Genomic DNA, 23,786 nt, shown 5'->3' on the forward strand with positions numbered 1-23,786 from the left:
AATTTTCTCTCTTCTTGTTTCCGACTCTATTTTGCGCATCATGTGCTCGATGAAATACTTTAGTTGAAAAGTCTTGGAAGACTTCAACATTACTCTACAGTATCTTGCATCTACGCTCGACAAACCTCTACAAATAATATTAGTTGACGACATATGTGACATAAACTTTCAGCATATGTTAACAGGAATTGACACGTGCCTTCTAGATGCTCGACCCAATGAAGCTTATTTTGTTGATATTATGTTCCTATTATTTAAAAATCATGACTACACCACTAGTTTGGACGCTCAACATTTCATATTTATAAGGAGAGAAAGAAGAAAAAAACTAGAAAGTGAAAAAAGGAAAAAAAAAAAAAACTTAGAGAGGAGAAAAAAAAAAAAAAAGGAAGGGAGAGAATCCCAATCTGAATAAAGTGATCTGACATCCAATTTTTGTGAAGAGCATTCTCAATGCAAGATTTATAATTTTAGACATTTTTATATTTGAGTTAAAAAAGTGGCCAGTTTGAGGTTTTTGGTTTTCTCTTTCAAATTTTAGACATATTTTTATATTTGAATTATATGTTACATCTAAAATCTGAGTCTTCGTATTGCGAGAGAAAATATTTGAGTCAAAACTTGAGTTTTTCACGATTTAAGTATGTGTATTGAAGATGGTTGTAGTTAAAAAAAAAATCAAAGCTTAATGTTTTCGGTTAAATAACATTTTTTCTTGTTAGTATAAGCTCTACCTCAAACTCAAATATTATACTAAAATTCAAATTTGGTCTTACTTTGAAAGAAAACTTATAAGAGTTTTGAGTATAGTTTATCATAAAGCTCAAAGTTTTCAAATCATTTCCATTCGTTTTCCTTTATATTTAATAAGTCCAAAATTTTCGGTGCATTAGAAATGATATTACATCTTAATTAAGAGTTTAAATTGATGTGCTCTAAATTAGGCTGTTCATTATGTGACTTAACCGAACTCTCTCTTTCCTTAGTGTAAAAATACCTATATACTCAAAAAAAAAAAAAATTTTGGTGGGCTCTATACTAGCAAGAAGAAGAGCTCTTACACAAAGGACCACTCTCATATACAAGGAATTCTTCGTTCAACATCAATTATTATTGTACAGCAAAACTCTTTAGTTCGAGAATAACTTATATAGCACGAGTTTATTGTCACACATGTTAGTCTAAAAAATACAATATTATGTAAAACTTGCTTGTGACAATATTAATAGACTGGAACATCGCATAACGATGGAATTGTTGTATACAAATTGTGGTCCTTCCGTTCTTCGTTACAATGACACGTGGCTTAGATTCGAAAGCAACTCACAGTTTCAATAATATTTTTTTACTTTTGTTCATGCTTTTGTTGTTGTTGTTGTTTTTTTTTTTTTTAAGTTCGCTTTTCCTTTGCGAAACCTTCGTCGAGCGGTTTACCTTTCCTCTGTTTGCATTGAGTCATCGAACTTCCTCAGGAAGGTTCATTTGTCTATTTTAGTAAATTAAATATTCTTATATTCTCATTTTCACAAGAAAAAAAGAGTAAAAAATTACATCTTAGATCAAAATAAATAAATAAAAATAAGAGAACTATTATTAATATTAAACAATTAATGTGCATTTTCTTGACAAACTAATTATTCACTTCTGATAAAAGTATTTTTCTTAATCAGACCCTTTAAGAGAAGATATTTATTTTTTTGAAAAATGAGAATTAGTTGTGGGATTGACTTCATTTTGGACTTCAACGATTTGAACCGTCTTTTTTATAAATCTTGATTGGTAGATAATCCTTGCAAAAATTCAATTTAATTCAATCCGAAACTATTTGCTTATTTAGCTATGACCATGAAATTTTAATGTTTCTTAGAGAATAAAGTGTTAGTTAATTTCTTTGAACTCAAAATTGTCTTAAATATTTTTAATTTGGCTAATATTTTGTAAAGATGATCTATGAGGTACAACTTGAAAAATAAATAATTCGGATTGTTAAAGCTTGATGTGGTGTGAGCACCATATTCCCAATTTTTTATTTATTTATAAAAATGGAGATTTTTTCGTTTAAAGGCATACTTTTCTTAATATATACTAGCATATAGGGACACATAAAGTGTGTGAGAAATTTTTTTATTTTTGTTTTTGAAATAGAAGGAGAGAGGAATGGAGTGATAGAAAACGTGAGAGTGAGAAATTTTTATTTATTTATTTATTAATAATTATAGATATGTTAGGATTACATGTAGGTGAGGTTTTGAAAAAAAAAAAAAAGCAAAATTTTGGTTGTGTGAAATCACATTTTTGCTCCATATTTCTTATTCATGTTCTGTTTTAATTAGAGGGTTAAACTGGTAATTTCATAAGATTTTGGTTGACAATAAGTGTTTTATTAATTAGTAGAGATTCATCTTCTGTTTTAATTAAAGGGTTAAACGGGTAATGTTATAAGATTTTGGTTAATAATGAGTGTTTTATTTTATTTTTTGGTAAAAATAATGAATGTTTTATTAATTAGTGTGTGTTTATATATACAGTGGCCTTTACATATAAACACCCTATTCCTTTGCAACATGGAAAAAGAGTTATTAGCGTCCCACCGTCGCTCTTGACTCTCTGTTTACTCTCGTTTACTTGCTCTCCCTGCTTGCTCTCTCTGTGACTTTGTTTCATCTCTCTGTAACTGAAAAGCCGGCTGTGGCTTTGTGATCGCCCGTCGACCGTACCGAAAATGGCGACGCCGAGAGAGCACATTGAAGAAATACGCAAGGAAAAGTTCTCCATCGGAGAAAAAAAACTCAACCCATTGACTGAAGATCTTCATCAGGCGGTCAAAAATCTTTCTCTTGAACTCTATACCAAATCTGTCCACTTTGTCATGGAACTGATTCAGGTAATTTGCATTCCCATTCCTATACACACACACACTCCTATTGAAAACACAGTTGTTGAAGGATAGGATTGCACATCGTTGATATGACAAAATAATATAATATATGAGAGTTTTCACTTTTAATACTACTAAAGGCCTCGATGATCTTAAAAGTGAAAATTTTCATATATTAATTGAATATTATTTTGTATCTGTGATCCTATTTTTCAATATGCTACCTTGTGAGTAACCCCACATGATCACAAGAAAATCAATTCCCACATCAAAAATTGGTCAAGTCATTGCTGTGCCGTACCGATTATTTATCATATACAGCCAAAGCTCTCTCTAATTTCATAAATATTATTTTTTATAAAAATTATCAATTATATCAAAAAACACACCTGAATAGACTTAAATACCCGAAAAATTAAAACCCAACTACACTAGACCTAAAGTCCGTTCCCTTAGATTCCAACTCATGTAATACATACAAAAGTACTGGCTTATTTCTGGAAAATACTAATTTTGACTGCCGGAAAGTAGATTTCACCGTATAAATGTGAAGAACACTAACAATAACAGTCACTACCTCAAGTTCCTAAATGGAGGATTGAAAGAATTGGGTACTCTGACCCAAATCTCCGTAATCCAAAGAAATTAACCATTCTTAGATCAATACATGTCTGACAGCATGTGAAGATTTTTCGCTATCAATACATGTTGTTAGGCATAAGGGTTAATTGGAGCTTGTTCGCTTGTTTTTACCGGACGATTTAATCTTCTTGTAGTTATTGTATCAAAGGGAGTTTTGTTCCTTTTCCTAATATGAAAAGGAAACTATATATGACTTATATAATTTGCAGTTCCCTAAAGGTTGATATATTCGAACAACAGTTTTCTTCCCAGTGAATCCAAATTTATTGTAGGCCTATGAAATTTTGCATGCTTGCTGCTTGTTCATTAAGAGGAAAAGCTAGCACACGTTACAGAAAAAAGGGTTTAATTGTGGGTATTTGGGTCTATTCAAGAGTGATTTTGACTATGTGTGAAATTTGTTACAAAAGTTGATATTTATGAAAGCTGGGGCTAAAATTTGGCCATATTTGATAAAAACTCCATTGTACCAGAGTTAACACAATTTTTTCATAGCCCAGTCATCATTCAAGGACTAGAGTTATTGTAACTTTTTGAGGCCCAATCAAATCAATATCCTTAAGTTGGAGTTAGCGCAACTTTTAGAAAGCTCAACTTAAAGATGCAAATTCAAGCCCAGTAAATCGAGTCCAGAACATATCGAAAGAATAATACGCCTTGATTTCATGTCAGATTTTTAGAGAGATGGGTCACTGGTTCACTCTTAACCACACTTATAAAACTCAACACCTAGTAATTCGGTAGTTGAGTTGAGACAATTCTGTGTGGTTAGGAGTGGGCCAGGGATCCATCTCTTTGAGTATTTGACATCAATATGCATGATTAATTTTGTTTTTGGTGTTAACGTGGTTAGGTCAGTTGACTAGGAATTCTTTCTTAGAATAAGATTTTTTTTTTTTCCTTTGTTTCATTCATTCACCTCAAATGTCATAAATAAATATGGAGTGTCATAGGAAAAGGGTGTGCCGAAATCACTTTAATTTAGAACATCACCTTGCTAAATGCGGAAATCAATTTCCTTTATAATATACCCTTGTCCAGAAAAGAAAAGTAATGCTTTTGCAAGAAGCTTGTAGCTCAAGTGGCAAAGAGCAGTTCCGAGTCATGTGTTCAATTCCCCCTCTCCCCAATATTTTTTTGTATCACAAGAACTAAATGCGTTTTTAAGAAAGATTAAGGACTTTATGTAGGTTTGTTACGTTTGTATACGCATGCATGTAGGTGTTAGTCTGCTGAATAATGTATTTGAAGGTTTTTAATTTCGTTTAATACATTCAGTAAAGTTAAAACTGTTAAAGCTTACATTGGATAAGATGCTATTCGATGTCTCAATGTTTTAGTCGATTGGAAATGGGAAATAATTTAGTTTTGTAAAGATATATGCTTGTGAATCTTAATCTTAATCGATATGCCACTACGAACAATTTTAAGATTTAACTTTTGTTTCTTATATTGTTTGATTGAAATAACAAAACATGGTGTATTTTACTTCACAGAATGCAGAAGACAATGAGTACGCAGACGGCGTTGATCCATCACTTGAATTTGTCATAACGTCCAGGGATATAACCGGCACAGGGGCTCCTGCCACATTGCTGGTTTTCAACAACGAGAAGGGATTTTCACGTAAGAACATAGAATCCATTTGCAGCATTGGACGGTCCACCAAGAAAGGCAACCGGAAGCGAGGCTACATTGGAGAGAAAGGTACGTGCATTATCAATACATTACTTCCCCTAACTTTATGGAAGCCACGCAATGTTTCATTTGATACAATGTGGCACATGTTTATGATAAGCCCTTATAGGTTATAGAAATGTTCCAAGATTTAATAATTCTCTGCGAGTTCACATTTCAGTCGTCCATCGCGAACTATATGCTATACTATAGTATGCTTGATACAGAAAAAATTAGTACTTTGATTGGAATTATTCTGCAGATATCAAAATTTAGGTGATGTTTTACATGATGACTGTTACATATTAATCGGTAAAGTACGCAACTGAAGTTTGGAATGCCTATAAGCTTATATGTGTTTTTCTTGTTTGGTAGTTGTGATTTTTCATTGTTGTGCTAATTCAATCATGTTTCTGGTTAATGTACAGGAATTGGCTTCAAGAGTGTGTTTCTGATCACAGATCGGCCTTACATCTTTAGTAATGGCTATCAGATAAGGTTCAGTAAAGAGCCTTGTCTGCATTGCAATCTTGGGTACATTGTTCCTGAATGGGTTGAGGAAAACCCTACTCTATGTGACATACAACAGATATATGGTTATGGTTCTGCCCTTCCAACCACAACGCTGATCTTACCTCTAAAGCCCGACAAGGTCCATCCTGTGAAGCAGCAGCTCTCAAGAATGCATCCGGAAGTTCTCTTGTTTCTTTCAAAGATTAAGCGGCTCTCGGTTAGGGAAGATAATGAGGATCCAAGGCTCGACACTGTGAGTGCGATATCAATATCAAGTGAGATTGATCTTGTGGCGCAGAAGAATATTGATGCTCAGTCCTACACACTCCACCTTTCTGCAGAAGAAAATGGTGACGATGACAAAAACTGTACCTATTATATGTGGAAGCAGAAGTTTCCTGTCAGGCAAGAATTCAGAGAGGAGAGGAGAATGGAGGTCGATGAGTGGGTGATCACGCTAGCATTTCCATATGGGGAGCGCCTTCATAGAGGAACAAGCTCACCCGGGGTCTACGCATTCCTTCCAACTCAGATGTATACAAATTTGCCCTTCATAATTCAGGCAGATTTTCTGTTACAATCATCGAGAGAAGGTATTGTCTTAGACAGCAAGTGGAATCAAGGAATTCTTAGTTGTGTGCCTGTTGCATTCCTCAAAGCATTTATCTCGCTCGTGAAAACTATAGGAGACGCACCAGATTCTAGTTTGCCTCCTTACTTTAGGTTCTTACCTGTCCAGAACACCTCCTATGATGAATTGAATGTTGTGAGGGAGTCAATCAAAGCACTGCTTATTGAGGAAGACATTGTACCAACCAAGTCACACAAGCAGAGGTTCTTCCATAAACCTCGCGAAGTGGGTAGGTTGTTACCTGCTTTCTGGAATATTTTGAGAAAGGCGAGCCATCAAAGAGTTAGCTTGGGGAACATCTCTTCCCATGGAAGATATGTTTTGTGTGATTCATTTGACAAAGAGGAGTATGATCACATTCTGAATTTCCTTGAAGTTAAACCAGTTGACGATGAGTGGTATGCTAAATGCATTCAGAGTTCCGATATTGTAGCCGGAGTGTCTGAAGATGTCTATTGGGAGCTTCTGTTGTTTGTTTCCGATAACTGGAGGCGGACATTCCACTGCACCAACATCAAGAACATTCCACTGATAAAATATGTGGATTTTGACGGAAGTGTAGCATTCTGCAGCTTAAGCGCAATGCGGATTCGTGAAAAGAAGATTTGCCTATCCCGTCTTTCCAGTCATGTCTCATGGTTGATTGATTGGAACAAGGAATTTATATCCACAGCAAGTCTTCTTTTTATTCCAGAAATAACCCAGCAAGCTCTCCAGTCATGTTCTAAGAAGGAGGAGTTGCTGAAATGGTTCGCGGAAGAAATGAAGGTTGCTGCTGTAAGTGTTTACGAGTATGCAGTTTGCCTCGATCATTCTCTTGGCGATGAGCGGAAACCTGTTGTTGCATATGCCCACCTTTTGTATCATTCATTGTGCAATAAGTATATCTCTGCTTACGAAGTTGATGATTTATGTCGTAAAATGCCACTTGTGAATAACTACGGCTACGTTAATAGACAAAGGAGAGGGGTTATTGTCCCTGCCAATGAAAGCAAATGGGCTGATTTGACTGATTCAAATCTGTGGACGGAAGAAGGCTACATCGAGTTAGGAGAAGATTACATAAAACCGGGCCGCTTTGCAGGTAAAGTTACAAAAGAGAAGCAGCTCCTTGAGTTCCTCAAAGATCACGCTGCAGCTTTGGATGTCCCTTATATTTCTGCTCCCAATGCATGTATTCCAACTGTGTCTTCAACTCTTACGAAGCAAAATGCATTCTTGCTTTTGGACTGGATTCATCACCTGAAATACGGAGGGTTCACATTCCAGAGAAGTTTTTGAAAAGTATAGCGAATGGTTACTGGCTGAAAGTTTATTTAAATGGATATTCGGGTGCCAGCAGGCCACCTTCGCAGTCATTCATGCTCAAGTCATCATGTGGAAACATTCTGCAGAGTGGATCTAATTTTGTTGATATCCCATTGGTTGACATGAGTTATTATGGCGAGAAAATTAATGATTACAAGGAGGAGCTACAAGCAATTGGAGTCATGTTTGAGTACGCAGAAGCATGCAAGTTTATTGGGAACCGTCTTATGTCTCTCGCAGATTCATCCACTTTAACTATAGACAGTGTACTTTCAATCCTGAAATTTATCAAGTTTTTGAGGGACAACTATTTTTCAGCCGAAGAATTTGTATCCAGTATTAAAAGGGGGAGATGGCTTAAAACGTCCCATGGCTACAGGTCTCCAGTTGGATCTGTCTTGTTCGACCAAGAGTGGCGAATTGCATCCAGGATTAGTGACATTCCCTTCATTGAGCAGGAGTTTTACGGTGAAGAAATTCTGCATTTCAAAACAGAACTCGAGTTGCTTGGTGTGGTTGGTTCCTTGAACGGAAATTACCAGCTCATCATCGACCACCTAAAGTCATCGTCATACTTAACTCATCTAACATCGGATGCTTTTCTACTATTGCTGCAAATTATGAAGACTTCAAATTCATCTGATAAGATTGTCCAAGCATTGAGTGGAGCAAGATGCCTGAAAACAAACAATGGTTACAAGCTTCCACGTGAATGTCTCTTGTTTCACGAGGACTGGGGTTGCCTTCTTCAGGTGTTTAGTGGTCTCCCATTGGTTGATCCCAATTTCTATGGATACAACATATTTTCCTACAGAAATGAGTTGAAGCAAATAGGGGTGGTTGTTGATTATGAGGAGGCTGCAAAAGAATTCGCTCGTTATTTCAAGCAGCATGCATCTTGGGCTTCCATCACCAAGGAAAATGTTGCATCATTTCTGTTGTGCTGTAGAAAGCTGAAGGGAACTCCTTTTAAATTTCCCACAGATCTGAAGAGCTGCATTCGTGAAGAAAAGTGGTTGCGAACTAGTCGTGGTGATTATAGATCTCCAAGAGAGTGCATTCTCTTTAGTCCTCATTGGGAATCTATCTCTCCAATATCTCGTCTCCCTTTTATCGACGATTCTGAAAATTATTATGGCAAGAATATTCATGAATATAAGAAGGAGCTCAAGAGCATGGGGGTCGCTGTGGAATTCAAGGATGGTGTCAAGTTTGTGCCTCCTAATGTTTGTCTTCCCCAGAATCCAAGCAGCATTTCCCCAGAAAATGCGCTAGCATTGCTGGAATGCATGCATATTTTGTTGGAGGTGAAAGATTACTCCTTTCAGATGCATTTATAAAGAGAGTTTCTCAACCATGGTTGAAGACTTATGCTGGTTATAGGCCTCCGAGCGAGTGCTTGTTGTTCGACTCCAAATTTGATTTGTTTCTGAAAAAGACTGACGGGCCTTTCATTGACGAAGAATTTTATGGTTCTAAAATTAAAACCTACAGAAAAGAGCTCTCAGAAATAGGGGTGATCGTTGAAGTGGAACAAGGATGTCCATTGATTGCCAGCCACCTTGATTTTCATGATGAACGTTCTACTTTCGTTCGAGTATATGAGTACTTGAATGAGTTTAAGTGGAAGCCGGATTGCGAGGCTGACAAAAGGATCTGGATTCCGAATGGAAATCAGAATGGAGCGTGGGCTAGTCCTGATCAATGCGTAATTAATGACAAAGACGGGCTATTTGGTTTGCAGTTGACTGTCCTGGAGACCTACTTTGAGCATAAACTGCAAGTGTTCTTTTCGTATGCTTTTGAGGTAAAATCTCGTCCTTCTATTGAGGACTACTGCAAGCTCTGGAAGGTTTGGGAAAGCTCCAAAATAACATTGTCGCGTGTGCACTGTTGCAAGTTCTGGGGTTATATTGCAAAGAGCTGGAATTCGAAAACAGAGAAAGTTCTTACTGAGGCCTTGGTGAAACTGCCTGTTAATTCCGGCTCAGATGAAATCTTGTTGCTAAACAAGTCGGATGTGTTTCTTGCTGATGACTTGCTACTGAAGGATCTTTTTGAGCAGTCTTCTCCTCATCCCTTATTTGTTTGGTACCCTCAGCCAAGCTTGCCTGCATTGCCTCGGACTACATTGCTTGAAATTTACAAGAAAATTGGTGTTCGCACTATTTCCGAATCTGTACAGAAGGAAGAACTGCCCCTAGAATTTGGCATTGAACAACAACAGGAAATTCCAAGGGAAAGTTTGATAGGGAAACCTCTGTTGAAGCTCATTCTTGGTTTTCTAGCTGATCCTGCCTTCAAAATGGAAGCAGAAAGGAGGCATGAAGCTGTGCAAGGCCTTCTCAGTCTTACTGTTGTGGAGACAACGGAACCAATCAATGTAAGCTATAACTTACCTTTGTCTTCCGGAGAGGTTTTGAACGTAAGGGCAAGCCGAATGATACGGTGGGACAAAGAAATGTGTACATTTTTCACACAGAAAATGGACAGGTCTGGAGGGCAGAAAAGTGTCATTGAGTTTGCCACATATTTCTCTGAAGTAATATCTTCCGGTGTCCTGTGGGAGAACACTGATCATATACCTGCACTTTCAGAGATGATCAAGTTGGCATTCGTGATGGATTTCGATGAGGAAGCAGTTGAGTTCTATATGAAGTCCAAGAATTTGCGAATCTTCGTCGAGGATGAGGAGTTTCTTAACTCTGCCTTCTGACTAGATATGTTATAAACTTCCCTTACTGTTGTTTAAGGTTTAGTTTGTGTCCTTAATTTAAGTACTGTCTTACTAATATAATGTGTGGTTTCAATGTAAATAATTAGTGTGATTTTCCGATAATCCGTCAATATGTAGATGCTGTGAACTTTAATCTGTATTAGTTAATGTGATTCTCTTGTGCTTGTGGACAGTTGATCGTTAATAGCTTCTTTGGTTAACTTGCCACCCAATCTATTCAAGGTATTCATAAATATTCTTTTGATAACTTGATAGCTTCTTTGGTATGGACAAAGTATAGCGTTGCCCCGAAATCTTTCTTTCTCTTGGATACTAGAATCTCTACGAAATCTATCCAAATGTGGCCGGATCCTCGTGACGGTTTCAGTTTCTTTCTTTGATTCAAGGTATGAGGAAGGTACATATGCAGATGCCGATTAGGCTAGTTGGACTGGGTAGCGTGCATGCCCCTTTGCACCCGAGTTTAAACTCCATTTTGTAAATTAGAGTATGTTTTGTGGACGATATAAATTAGAGTAGTTCAGAATAAGGTTAGGCGCCCTCTTGTCCTATGCCACAGTTGGAATTTCTCTCCTCAAAGGAGGTCGTTGAAATTTTGAAAGAACATTTTTTGTTTTGTGACAACTATTTTTGTTCACCACCTTTAATCAGAAATTTTGTGTCGCTGTAGTTGACAGGTTCACAAATTTTCACGAAATTGAAACCTTAGAAGGGGAAGCAGTTCTTCCTCTTTGCCCCTTGGAAACTGAAAAAAGGAGACAAAACGTCCCAGATTCTCATGGGAAGATGAAAAGACAAAATTAATTAAGCTAATCCATGCATTAATTGAAGTTTATGAATATCATTAACTTCTACTTTCTCTCTCGTTCTCATATATAAACAACTCATTGATCATTCTCAATTTCTCTCAAGACGCAATTGATACGTCAATGGCTACTCCAAAAGCGCACGTGGAAGAGATAAGGAAGACAAAGTTCTCCATTGGAAGGGAAGAGGCCAACCCTTTGACTGAGGATCTTCACCAGGCTGTTAAGAATCTCTCTGCTGAACTCTACGCTAAGGATGTTCACTTCCTCATGGAACTCATCCAGGTTTTTTTTTTTTTTTTAATATATATATAGATATGTGCGTGCTTGTGTGTTTTAATGTGTGTTTATGTATTTACCTTAGACGGAAGCTATTTGAATATATGAATCAATGGTTCACAGTGTACTACTTATTTTGCAGAATGCAGAAGATAATGAGTACCTAGAAGGGGTTGATCCATCACTTGAGTTTGTCATAACTTCCCGGGATATAACAGCCGCGGGGGCTCCTGCTACTTTAATTGTTTTCAACAATGAGAACGGGTTTTCACCAAAGAACATCGAGTCCATTTGCAGTGTTGGGCGTTCCACCAAGAAAGGCAACAGGAAGCGCGGCTACATCGGGGAGAAAGGTATGTGTATATATACACGAGATGCTTCTATATATTCTGCATGCCAGTCCTTTTATGACTACTTAGTATCAATATTTCCATCTTGAAATGTCATTTGTTTCAAAGAATTATGTACTCTTATTGGAGTCATGTAATAGTAATACTGCTTTGATAATGGTATCATGCCTGTCTCATGTTTATTATGCCTTCTGAATCAAGTTTTTGTTCTCTGTTTGAATGTCTCGTTAGTTTTCCGTTTTGCTAATTCAACTGCATTCCTGGTTAATCTACAAGTATTGGGTTCAAAAGTGTGTTTCTCATTACTGCGCGACCTTACATTTTCAGCAACGGATATCAAATAAGGTTCAGTGAAGAGCCCTGTGTGCACTGCAATGTTGGCTACATAGTCCCAGAATGGGTTGATGCAAACCCTACTCTTTCAGAAATAAAACAGATATATGGTTCTGGTTCTGGTTCTGCGCTTCCAACCACAACACTGATCTTACCTCTGAAGGCGGACAAGGTTGAAGCCGTTAAGCAACAACTCTCTAGCATGCATCCGGAAATTCTCTTGTTCTTATCAAAGATTAAGCGACTCTCGGTTAGGGAAGACAATGTGGATCCAAGGCACAACACTGTAAGTGAGATAGCAATATCAAGTGAGACTAATTTTGTCACCAGGAAGAACATAGATGCTGAATCCTACACACTCCACCTTTCTGCAAAAGAAAATGGCTACAAATTTGATACAGAATGCGGCTATTATATGTGGAAGCAGAAGTTTCCTGTCAGGAAGGAGTGCAGAGTGGATAAGAGAAATGATGTGGATGAATGGGTGATCACACTTGCATTTCCAATTGGAGAGCGCCTTTGTAGAGGAACAAACACATCTCCTGGAGTCTATGCATACCTTCCCACCGAGATGGTGACAAACTTTCCCTTTACAATTCAAGCCGATTTTCTTCTTGCTTCATCAAGGGAAACAATTCTTCTGGACAGCAAATGGAATAAGGGGATTCTCGATTGCGTTCCAACTGCATTTGTGAATGCATTTATCTCACTTGTCAGATCTAAAGAAGATGCTCCAGTTTCTAGCTTGATTCGTATGTTCAAGTTTCTGCCTGTTCAGAGCTCTCCTTATGAAGGATTGAATGTTGTCAGGGAGTCTATAAAGGCAAAGCTTGTTGAAGAAAGCATTGTACCTAGTGAGCCTCACAAGGAGCAGAAGTTCTTTTATAAACCCCGTGAGGTTGGTAGGTTAATGCCTGCCTTTTGGAATATTTTGAATAAAGCAAGGAAGCAAGGGGTAAGCTTGGTTAATCTGTCGTCTCATGGAAAATATGTTCTGGCATATGCCTTTGATGATGTCGAGTATAACGAGATACTGAATTTCTTGGGAGTTGAAGCTGTGAACAATGAATGGTATGCAACATGCATCCGGGGTACATCTAATCTTATAACTGGGGTGCTGGAAGATGTCTATTTGGAGCTTTTACTTTTCATTTCTGAATTTTGGGGGTCTAAATTTTCAAGCACCAGCATCAAGAATATACCGCTCATAAAATGCGTGCGTTATCGAAACAAATCTCTGTGCAGCATAAGCGCAATCCAGAAAGGCGAAAGCAAAGTTTGCTTATCAAGTGATTCTTGTCATGTTTCATGGCTGATTGACTGGAACATGGAGTTTGCATCTGTTTCCAATGTTCTCTTTATGCCAGAGATCACACAGGAAGCTCTCAGATTGTGTTCTAGGAAGGAGACGTTGAAGAAGTGGCTTTCGGACCAAGTCAAGGTTGGTTCTGTAAGTATATATGACTATGCAGTCAATCTCTTTGATAAGTCACTTTGTGAGCGGAAGGTTGCTATTGCATTCGCCCACTTTTTATACCAGTCTTTGAGCAAGGGATATATCTTATCTTGGGAAGCTGTTAATTTGTGTGCACTAATGCCGTTGGTGGATAAATATGGCAACATCACCACCACTAGGAGGGGAGTTCTTGTTCCAGCTAATGGAAGCAAATGGGCAGGATTGACCGACTCTAATCTGTGGAGAAGAGAAGGCTATGTTGAGTTGAACGAAGACTATTTGGATTCCGGTCATTTTGCTGGTAGCTTTACACAACAGAAGGAGCTCCTTGGGTTTCTAAAAGATCATGCTAAAGCCTCGGATATCCCAAATGTTTGTGCTCCCAGCGATGGTATATCATCTTTAACTGCACCACTCAATAAGCAAAATGTATTCTTGCTTTTGGACTGGATTCGCCAGCTCATGTGTAAGGCTAGCATCCCTCAGAAGTTCTTGATGTGTGTAAAAGAAGGTAGCTGGCTGAAAGTTACTTTGAATGGTTCTCCTGGTTTCAGGCCACCATCGCAGTCATTTCTTCTCAAGTCATCATCGGGAAACCTTTTGCAGAATAGCTCTGTTTTTGTTGATATACCGTTGATCGATCAAAGTCATTATGATGGAAAGATTAGCGAATACAAGGAGGAGTTGAAAAAAATTGGAGTCAGGTTTGAGTTTGGAGAAGCGTGTGAATATATGGGGAAGCATCTCATGTCTCTTGCTGCTGCTTCCTCTTTAACCCATGGCAATGTATTTTCTGTACTACGTTTCATCAGATTTTTGAGAGAGAAACTTCTTCCACCAGACGATTTTATCAGCAGCATTAAAGGTGGTCAGTGGCTTAAAACTTCCCTTGGCTTCAGGTCTCCGGTTGGATCTGTCTTGTCGGATGATGAGTGGACAGTTGCTTCGCAAATTAGTTCCATTCCCTTCATAGATGAAGCATTCTATGGTAAAGAAATCTGTCAGTTCAAAACAGAACTTGAGTTGCTTGGTGTGGCGGTTTCCTTCAGCAAAAACTACCAACTGATCATTGACAACCTGAAGTCACATTCTTGCTTGACTTCCTGGACACCTGAGGTTCTTCTATTAATGCTTAAATGCATGTGTCTTTCGAGCTCATCTGAAAAACTTGTCAGTGCTTTGAAAGGATCGAATTGCCTAATGACAAGAACTGGTTACAAACGTCCAGAGGAAAGCTTCTGTTTGACAAGGGTTGGGGCTGCATTCTTCAGGTCTTCAGTGATGTCCCATTGATTGATCAGGATTTCTATGGAGACAGAATATTTTCCTTCAGAAATGAGTTGAAGAAAACTGGGGTGGTGGTTGATTTTGAGAATGCTGCAAAAGTATTTGCCCGTTATTTCAAGAAGCATGCATCTTCGACTTCCATTTCAAAAGAAAATGTTGCATCAATTCTCTTGTGTTACAGAACACTGAATGTAACTCCATTTAAATTTCCTGCAGATCTTAAGAGCTGCATTCGCGAGGTGAAGTGGCTGCGTACTCGCCTTGGTGACTATAGATCTCCCAAACAGTGCATTCTCTCTGGTCCCGAGTGGGATTCCATCTCTTCCATATGTCTTCTCCCATTCATTGATGATTCTGAAAATCATTATGGAAAGAACATTCATGCATTTAAGAACGAACTGAAGAGCTTGGGGGTGGTTGTGGAATTCAAGGACGGAGTCAAGTTTGTGGAATCTTGTCTGTATCTTCCTCAGGATCCAACCTGCATTTCTCGAGAAAGTGCACTAGCATTGCTTGAATGCCTACAGATTTTCTTGCATGAGAAAGCCTACTCCCTTCCGGAGGCTTTCAGGGGAAAACTTTCTCGAGCATGGTTGAAGACTCATGTTGGTTACCACTCTCCTGACCAGTGCTTGTTGTTTGATTCAAAATCGTGTTTAAAGCAAACTGATGGGCCTTTCATTGATGAAGAATTCTATGGTTCTAAAATTACGACCTACAGAAAGGAGCTTGCTGCAATTGGGGTGATTGTTGAAGTCAAAAAGGGATGTGCCTTGATTGCAAGGCACCTTGATCTACATGATGAGTTTTCGACATTTGTTCGATTATATAGTTACTTGAGTGACTCTAAGTGGGTGCCACTGACAGATGGGGAGGCTCCCGGAAGGATCTGGGTTCCGAAAGAAAATAAAAATGGTGAGTGGGTTAGTGCAGATGAATGTGTTCTGTATGACAAGGATGGTCTATTTGGTTCGCTGCTAACTGTTTTGGAGAAACACTATGAGCAAAAGTTGTTTGGTTTTTTTTCTTCTGCTTTTGGAATAAGATCCCATCCTTCTTTTGATGATTACCTGAATCTCTGGAAAGTTTGGGAAATTTCTGAAATCGGATTGTCTCATGATCAATGCTGCATGTTCTGGCTTTATGTTTCGAAGCACTGGAATTTGAAGATGGAGAAAAGTCTTGCTGATGCCGTGGTGAAAGTACCGGTTTATTCTGGCTCAGGTGGAATTTTGTTGTGCAACAAGGAGGATGTTTTCGTTGCGGATGACCTTCAGCTGCAGTATCTTTTCGAACAGTGTTCACAGTCAATGTTTGTTTGGCACCCTCAGCCAAGCTTGGCTTCCTTGCCTCGGACTAGGCTGCTTGAAATCTACAAGAAAATTGGTGTTTGCACTATTTCAGAATCTGTGCAGAAGGTAGAATCATCCATCGCAGATGATGTTGAACTACTGATGATTCCAACGAAGAAATTGATCGGGAAAGCGCTGCTGAGGCTGATTCTTGGGTTTCTAGCTGGTCCTCCCATTGAGATGGAAGTAGAGAAGAGGCAGAGAGCTGTCCAAGGTCTTGTAGACGTTGCTGTTGCGGAGACACCTGAACCAATCACTGTGAGCTATGATCTGCCACTATCTTCTGGGGAAGTTTTGAATGTGAGAGGCACACAAAAGATACGGTGGGACAGGGAGAATTCCAAATTTTTCATCCAGAAGATGGACAAATCTGGCGGACAGAAGAGTACCATTGAGTTTGCTACCTATTTTGCTGAAGCAATATCTGAGTGTGTGCTGTGGGAGTGCACTGAACATATACCTGCACTTTCGGAACTCATCAAGTTGGCATTTGTGCTAGAATTCAATGAGGAAGCTGTTGATTTCTTGATGAAGTCGAAGAATCTGCAGATCTTTGTCGAGGATGCGGAGTTTCTGAATTCTGCCTACCCTTCTATCTAGATATGTTTCTTTTCAATAATAATAGTCTCTCTACGCAGATGACGTGAACTCTATGTTATGCTGTTTTGGTTGTGTGGGTTTTTACGTTTTACCGTTGGATTCTCATGTTATTTTGAACAACTGGATTTGCTTATACTATCATATGAACTCATGAACCATGTTTTCTTATCTGGTATTTTTGCAACCTTCTGCAGTTTACTAATTGGTCCGTTTTATGATTGCTGAATTAGTTTCCTAAGTTTTTGCTTTGTATTCTTCAGAAGCTGCTAACTAATTAAAAAAAATTCAGTTTCGAATTCGTAGAAATGATAGATTAAAGATAATGTACAACGAAAATTTCATAAATTGAAATGTGAGCAGAGGAAGCAGCTGGTTTTCCACTTAATCCTTGGAAACTGATGAAAGGGGGGAAATTAGTGGACAGATTCTCAAGGAAGAAAAAGTGCTAAATTAATTGAAAATTTATCAAATATAATCAACTCATGTAGCCAGCCCTTTGCTTGAGTATCTTCACCAAGCCGTTTAAGACAAAACATTTGAAAGTCCAATAGGGATAAAGGTCAGTGAGCTCAGAAAATTATGCAGTTATTGTATTCGGAAGCAGAAGTTTCCTGTCAAGGATGAATTCAGAGTGGATAGGAGAATGGGGATGGATGAGCAAATGATAACGCTCGTATTTCCCATTGGCGAATGTCTTGGCGGAGCACGAAACTCATCACCCAGGATCCACGCATTCTTTCAGACAGAGATGGTGACAAACTTTCCCTTTATAATTAAGGCAGATTTTCTTCTTGACCATCAAGGGAAACAATTCTCCTGGACAAGTAGAATCAGGGGTTCTTGATTTCTTGCCTGCTGCATTTGCTAATGCATTTCTCTTTCTTGGTAACCATTACAAACTGGGACGGAGTTAGAAATTTCTTTTAGTAGGGGCAACCCTGAAAATCAATTAAGAAAACCTTATTATAGTATAGCTTATAACTAATATGAAAATATGGATGATTTCAAATGATAATGTATCACAATTCCAATGTTACAAAAATTTCAGTGTAGTAGTGGAAGTGGCAAAGTGATAAGAAAAATATTAGTACATAATTACACAAGAGTGAGGTTTTTTGGTTTGAATAATAGAATAAAAGCACTTTTGCTTATATAATATTTGATATGGAGTATACGCAGTATGAAAGTATGTTGGATACTAGGTACATATATTTTCTTCAAAAATAACGAGTGTGTATTATATAATTGTAGTCTGCAACTTAACAAACGAATCACTTGAGTGGGGACATATGCCCCCAGTGAGCCTTCATTGGCTCCGTCCTTGATTACAGATCTTGTAATTCCAGGTTCTTGCCTGTCAAACCATCTCGCTAGGAAGAACGGAATATTGTCAGGAAGTCTTCTTGACACACATTTTGCCTTTTATGGTTCTGCAAGGAGATGGAGTAGTCTGGAGGAATTAAAGAGTATGATTGAGTTGCTACTTTCTGAGCTGATCAAGCTGGCCTTTGAGCAAGTGATCGATCTTTCATTACGTTAATTACTGTTTACTATAATGTTTCATTGTGCTTAGCAGTTTTAAATATTCGCTAAAAGGTAGCTTAATCAACTAATGTCTTCAGCTTCTGACGAGCAATTTGATCCTATTTGTGATCATTTAGTTAAGTACTTCTCAATTTTTTTTTTTTTTTTTTTTTTTGGTTTGATCTTTTTTGTTGTACATAATTAAGAACAACGTCCCAATGCATATATATCAGGCAAGAGAGCTTTTCCAACTGTAATCACAATGTACATCTCTACTGATTTACATTGGGACACAAATTTTGGTCTGAAGGACATGAATTAGAGAGTCATGATCCAGAATTGCAGGAAAATGAAAATCTCACGGCCAAGAATAAGAAAGAGACCGAAGGAAAAGTACGAAAATAATAACTATCACTCTTCTTGCTCATTCCTAGCGAAAATCACTCAAGCCAACGCATTCTCTTACATGCAGCTTCATCCTGCACGACTGTATAGGTGCAACCCCCACCCTGCAGGTTAATTAACTTGACAAGTGATTAGGTGTGGTGGCTTGGAGATTTTGAACCGAAGGCCTCTTGGAACTGCAGCTCTGATATCATGTTAGAGAAACACTAGACCCCAACCGCTGTCACGGAATGGATCAACAATGTATATCAAGCTCACAGTTCCCTGCGTGATCAAGTGGCTGCAGATTTCTCGGCCAGATAGGTGGCTCTGTCGTGGCCACCACTGCAACCTAGGTAGTAGCATCCTGTAATGTGCAATAGATTCTTTACTCCGAATCCATTTTGTACTCTTCTCCTTCTCCTTCCTTTCTTCTTTGTCTTTGTTACCTGGCCCTGAAACATGACATGAAACATTTCAGAACAAGATCACAAACTTTATCTGCTTAATTAGTCCATTTTTTTCTCGTAAGATATTTACATCGTGGTGATCAGTCGTTGACACTAGGCTATCAACACTGCAGTCTGCAGACGCAGCACTTGGCGATTTCTTGTGCTTGATATCCTCATCCATTGTGCTGTCGTATTTGCCTGCATTTGTATGCATCAATTCCAAAAATGTTCATATTTTTTTCTCAAATACTTAATGTGCTACAAAAAAGTTGCATCCAATTTTCCGTGTAAAAACTTACTGCTATCATTTTCAATTTCCAGAGCTTCCATGCAATAAATTTTAAAACTTGGCGACGCGGGACACATAAAAAATTCTCTGTTTCTCTGCATACCATCTTCATTATCTTCGTCCTCTTCCTCTCCCTCTGTGGTATCCTCCATTGCAAAAACCCCTCCTATATACACATTCACACTCTTTGGCTCTTTATGATCTTCAACACTACACTCCGTCCCATCTCTCTTAATTTGCTCCTTCTTTTGGTCCTCATCATCAACCTGTTTTGTACCTTTGTCACACTCCGGCGAGATTGGTGCAACCTTGGACTTGTTCTCCAATGTTGGTGGTATCTTCGGACATGTTATTTTGTCAGACTCTGGTGAAGACTGCGGCGTATGAAGGAGAGAGTTATCAACCTCCTCCTGTGCACAGTCCTTAAGTAGCTGTTTCTTGGAGAGAGTACTAGCGGCCTTTAGCTTTCGTGCCTTGGACCGGCTCTTCATCTCCTCGAAGCGTCTCTGCAAGAGGGAAAGGATCCTAGGAGGCACAGCCTCGGCTTCTGGGGTGAGCTTTGAACTTTGGTCACCCATTGGAGAGGACAACAATGGGGGATTACGGCCACAAACGGTAGGAAGAAGAGAAGTAGAAGATAATTAGATTTGGAAAATTATGAGCTAGAAGGGAGAATATGAAGGCGATGGGTCAAAGGCAGTTAATTAGTTATAGGATAAAACTTCATGTTCCTTGACAGTTAGGCAACCAAAAAATAATAATAATGCAAATATTTGGTTTGATTAACTGTAAAAATATGGTTTGAGATTTGGTTTGGTTAATTATAGAAAAATATTGGGTTTTGCAAACAAACTTACTATATTTGTAATTTTGTGGTTGTGGAATTTTTTTTTGTTTTGGGGCCATGTATTTCGAATGTTGAAAGAGTAATCCGCAGTGCTTGGCAACAATGTATGTCAGCTCATGTTTATCGCTGCCAACAGTGTGTTGCCAGCTTCAACAAAATCTCAATTCTAAACCCTAATTAGGGCAAAGCATTCTGTTAGAGGCGAATTTTACGTTCAAATACATTTTGATTGGAAATGTAATGTCATATAATTAGTCAATAGTGGAGCTAGAAATTATATACTTTCAGCTTTAAAACTTCAACTCTTTTCTTGACATATCAAGCTAATTTTTTCGCCATGTTACAAAATCTCCTTATTTTTTTTTCACTCTCTTTTCTAAGTTTTTATTTTGTATAAATAATGATCTATTACTCATTCAAATTAACGGAACATATACAACTCAACTAAGTTTTAGACATTAGAGCGAATGAAAAAACAAAGAAGATTAAGAACTCAAGGAACTTTGCAACTATTTTAATAAGAATATTGTTTTTCTAGAGAGTAGTTTCAACATATGTCTTATTAACTCTCCTCTAAAAAATTAGAACTCGACAGGACTAGCTTCCACTTTTTCAACGTCCGTCCCAGCCAGCAATTGGGCGAACGAAAACATTTGGCCATTAGATACCCATCTAGCTAAAATGGTGCATATCCAACGGCCAAGAATTCATGGGCTGATGGTGCAAATCCGGTTTTACCAAATTCCCATCCAAATATAATTATTTAGAGAAGAAGAAATCTCAAGTTTGGATTTTTTTTTTCTCGGAATAAAAACTAAAGGTTTTGTCATGTGATTCTAGCTGCTGGCATAGCTTTCATTTTGGACCCGGTGCTCTCCAAAAAAGGATTTTCTTTATGCAAAGTTGATATATATGCTTTGCTTCTTTTTTAGCCCTCTCTCTCTCTCTTATCATCCTGACCTCTTTGAAAAATCAATTACCTTTGAAATGAAAAGCTAGAGATTCCTGTAGCAATAAGCCCGTCCCCTTATCTTTTTACGAGAATGCCTCATTACATTGCCGAGACCCCACGTTCAATTATTGCTAGTCTATTGTGAGACTAAGTTCATCCCTCTCCCTTTTAGTATAGATAATATCGTTTGTTAAAAAAAAAAATCATTTGACAACTAATTTAATCACATTATTATCCGCGTGCGAAAGACTTTTTTTATAATCGGCATTATACGTCTCATAAGATGTTTTGAACGTGTTTAAAAATAGAGAAAATAATATTGCATGGACAAGTGATTGAATCACATAATTGCTAGCCTATTATGAGGTACTAATTAAAAAAAAGTACAAAAAAATTAATTATTTAAAAAACACTGTTAAAATTATGAAAATGCCTCTGCATTATTTGAATCACGGCGTGCTACGCGCGACTTACACGTTTTAAATGTATTTATATGCGTAAATTGACAAAAGGAAAGTCAAATATTTGAAGTAAATGAATAATGTTAGATCATGCTAGAAGAAACCCCTCATAAACCAATTAAAGTAGCTGAATTCAAATAATAAAATCGGTCCCTATAGAATTTACATTAAGAATAGAGAAAATAATATTTAATAAACAATTGATTGAATCACATTATTACTAGCCCATTGTGAGGCTAAGCTCACCCCCCTTAGTGTAGATAATATCGTTTGTTTAAAAAAAAATCATTTGACAATTAATTTAATCACATTATTATTTTTTTTTATAACCGGCATTACATGCATCTTAAGATGTTTTGAACGTGTTTAAAAATAGAAAAAATAATATTTAATAAAAAACTGATTGAATTACATTATTGCTAGCCCATTGTAAGGCTAAGCCCACCCTCATCCCCCTTAGTATAGATAATATCGTTTGTTTAAAAAAAAAAAAGCAATCATTTGATAACTTATTTAATCACATTATTATCCGTGTGAGAAAGACATTTTTTATAACCGACATTACAGGTCTCTTAAGATGTTTTGAACGTGTTTAAAAATAAAAAGATTGAATCACATTATTGCTAGCCTATTATAAAGTACTAATTAAAAAAATACCAAAAATTTTATTATTAAAAAAAATACTATTAAAATGATGAAAATACCCTTGTCTTATTTGATGCATTATTTTGAGATGCTTTTAAAACTTGTGTGAGGGTATCTGGAGAACGTCATGAATTGTTAGGGCAGCTTTCACATGAATATTAGACGCTCGGTATTGTGGTCCTGCACCCGGTATAAAAGATGCCCTAATTGGGTAGCCCTAGCTATATTAATTTTTTCTCCAAAGGAGGATGCTGAGAATCGGGTTCAGTATTATAAACGTTACCAACTTTTACATCCACCAATCTCTCAGAACACTAAAGTTTCTGGAAGTACTTTAATATCTTCCAAGAAAAAGAGATTCATTTCCTTTCATGATCGAACACGACACAAGAAGAACGATGCTACATTTAATTAACATGATCAAATTTAGGGCAGCTACTGATTTCTTCACCACATTCTTTACTTGGGGAAGTTACTTCTGTGATCCCAGTTGAACTTGAACAAGAGGAGGAATAAGATGCAGGATTCGCATTATTGTTAACTTCGATGCTGTTGTAATTCACCACAATCTCCTCATCTATCTTGCCACTTCTTTTCTTAGAAAAAACCCGACACAAAACCCAATTTCCTTTTGGCGTTAAAGCATTCTGCATAAAATTAGTTAGAGTGTCAACTGATGTTACATGTTCATGTCAAATATCCTCCTGAATTATTGAGTTTGTGACAAACCTCGTTTTAAACTCACCTCAGTTGTGTGAATGGAAGCTGTAGTTTCTGTATTCACAAGGCAATATTCATGCATGACCCAATCAGTCTTAGAAACATGTGGAGACTTCCCTCTGTAAAAAACTAGAGTCTTTTTCTTTCCCACAATATGATTCCTCCTTGAAGATACAATCTTTTTATCTGCGCCGGTTGCTTTCCAGTAACCGGAACCTGTCACCCTGTTGGCTCGGTTTCCATTCCGGTATTTTGATTCCTTGTTGCTGAAGAAATACCTCTCTTGTTCCGAATTACCTGGAAACATACCACACATAAACTGTCAGTTTTTATAAGTGAAAAAATGTCCAAAAAAATTCAGAACTAAGCGAAGTGATATATATATGTATTGTGTGCTGACCTGGCAAATCCCAAGGATCATACATGCAAACGTTGATCTCAGGAATAATGGAAGCAGGAAGTGGGCATGAGAAGACTTTGCATCTCAGGTACTGAAAAACTAGCTCTTCATCTGTTGGTTGGAATCGGAAACCAGGAGGCAATCTGATCATCCCATTTCCAACAAATTTGAACTTGTCCATTATTTTGAAAAATGAAAAATGCAAAGGCCTTTGTTTCTTGGAACTTATTGGCCTCTGTCAAGAGATGAGCAAAATGTGAAGC

At 37.7% G+C, this 23,786-nt stretch overlaps 4 protein-coding genes across 4 annotated transcripts; 2 read left to right on the top strand and 2 right to left on the bottom strand.

Moving 5' to 3' along the window:
• The first annotated feature begins 2,551 nt into the window (after positions 1-2,551).
• On the top strand, positions 2,552-10,558 carry LOC103934206. The gene is given in 5 exon segments (XM_009343940.3): positions 2,552-2,884; positions 5,017-5,227; positions 5,626-7,596; positions 7,599-8,972; positions 8,975-10,558. Coding segments are annotated over 5 exon segments (5,109 nt in total). The 5' UTR covers positions 2,552-2,722; the 3' UTR covers positions 10,366-10,558.
• Positions 10,559-10,642: 84 nt separating this feature from the next.
• On the top strand, positions 10,643-17,001 carry LOC103934213. The gene is given in 4 exon segments (XM_048590005.1): positions 10,643-11,477; positions 11,614-11,828; positions 12,098-14,850; positions 14,853-17,001. Coding segments are annotated over 4 exon segments (5,127 nt in total). The 5' UTR covers positions 10,643-11,315; the 3' UTR covers positions 16,850-17,001.
• A 1,206-nt stretch (positions 17,002-18,207) lies between these two features.
• LOC103934208 lies at positions 18,208-20,247 on the bottom strand. Its single transcript, XM_009343941.3, has 3 exons — positions 19,509-20,247; positions 19,298-19,407; positions 18,208-19,212 (listed from the first exon to the last, which is right to left on the bottom strand). Exons 1-3 carry the CDS (start codon positions 20,074-20,076, stop codon positions 19,051-19,053), a joined length of 840 nt encoding a protein of 279 aa, XP_009342216.2. The 5' UTR covers positions 20,077-20,247; the 3' UTR covers positions 18,208-19,050.
• Positions 20,248-22,652: 2,405 nt separating this feature from the next.
• LOC103939468 (NAC domain-containing protein 83-like) lies at positions 22,653-23,768 on the bottom strand. The gene is made up of 3 exons (XM_009349563.2): positions 23,524-23,768; positions 23,149-23,420; positions 22,653-23,050 (listed from the first exon to the last, which is right to left on the bottom strand). The coding sequence occupies exons 1-3, from the start codon at positions 23,702-23,704 to the stop codon at positions 22,811-22,813; spliced, it is 693 nt and encodes a 230-aa protein (XP_009347838.2). The 5' UTR covers positions 23,705-23,768; the 3' UTR covers positions 22,653-22,810.
• Positions 23,769-23,786: the final 18 nt, after the last annotated feature.

Source organism: the organism of the source record quoted next, unplaced genomic scaffold (assembly GCF_019419815.1).
Source record: "Pyrus x bretschneideri cultivar Hongxiangsu unplaced genomic scaffold, Pyrus_bretschneideri_v1 Contig3, whole genome shotgun sequence".
Lineage (NCBI taxonomy): Eukaryota > Viridiplantae > Streptophyta > Magnoliopsida > Rosales > Rosaceae > Pyrus > Pyrus x bretschneideri.

What these genes read in the sequence shown, in the direction of transcription:
- LOC103934208 (XM_009343941.3), bottom strand. Translation starts at nt 20,076, where the DNA reads ATGGGTGACCAAAGTTCAAAGCTCACCCCAGAAGCCGAGGCTGTGCCT. An exon ending in GGAAATTGAAAATGATAGCA is followed by an intron (nt 19,408 to 19,508) that starts GTAAGTTTTTAC and finishes ATACAAATGCAG; the next exon opens with GCAAATACGACAGCACAATG. An exon ending in CAACGACTGATCACCACGAT is followed by an intron (nt 19,213 to 19,297) that starts GTAAATATCTTA and finishes GTCATGTTTCAG; the next exon opens with GGCCAGGTAACAAAGACAAA.
- LOC103939468 (XM_009349563.2), bottom strand. Translation starts at nt 23,704, where the DNA reads ATGGACAAGTTCAAATTTGTTGGAAATGGGATGATCAGATTGCCTCCT. An exon ending in TGATCCTTGGGATTTGCCAG is followed by an intron (nt 23,421 to 23,523) that starts GTCAGCACACAA and finishes GTATGTTTCCAG; the next exon opens with GTAATTCGGAACAAGAGAGG. An exon ending in CTTCCATTCACACAACTGAG is followed by an intron (nt 23,051 to 23,148) that starts GTGAGTTTAAAA and finishes AATTTTATGCAG; the next exon opens with AATGCTTTAACGCCAAAAGG.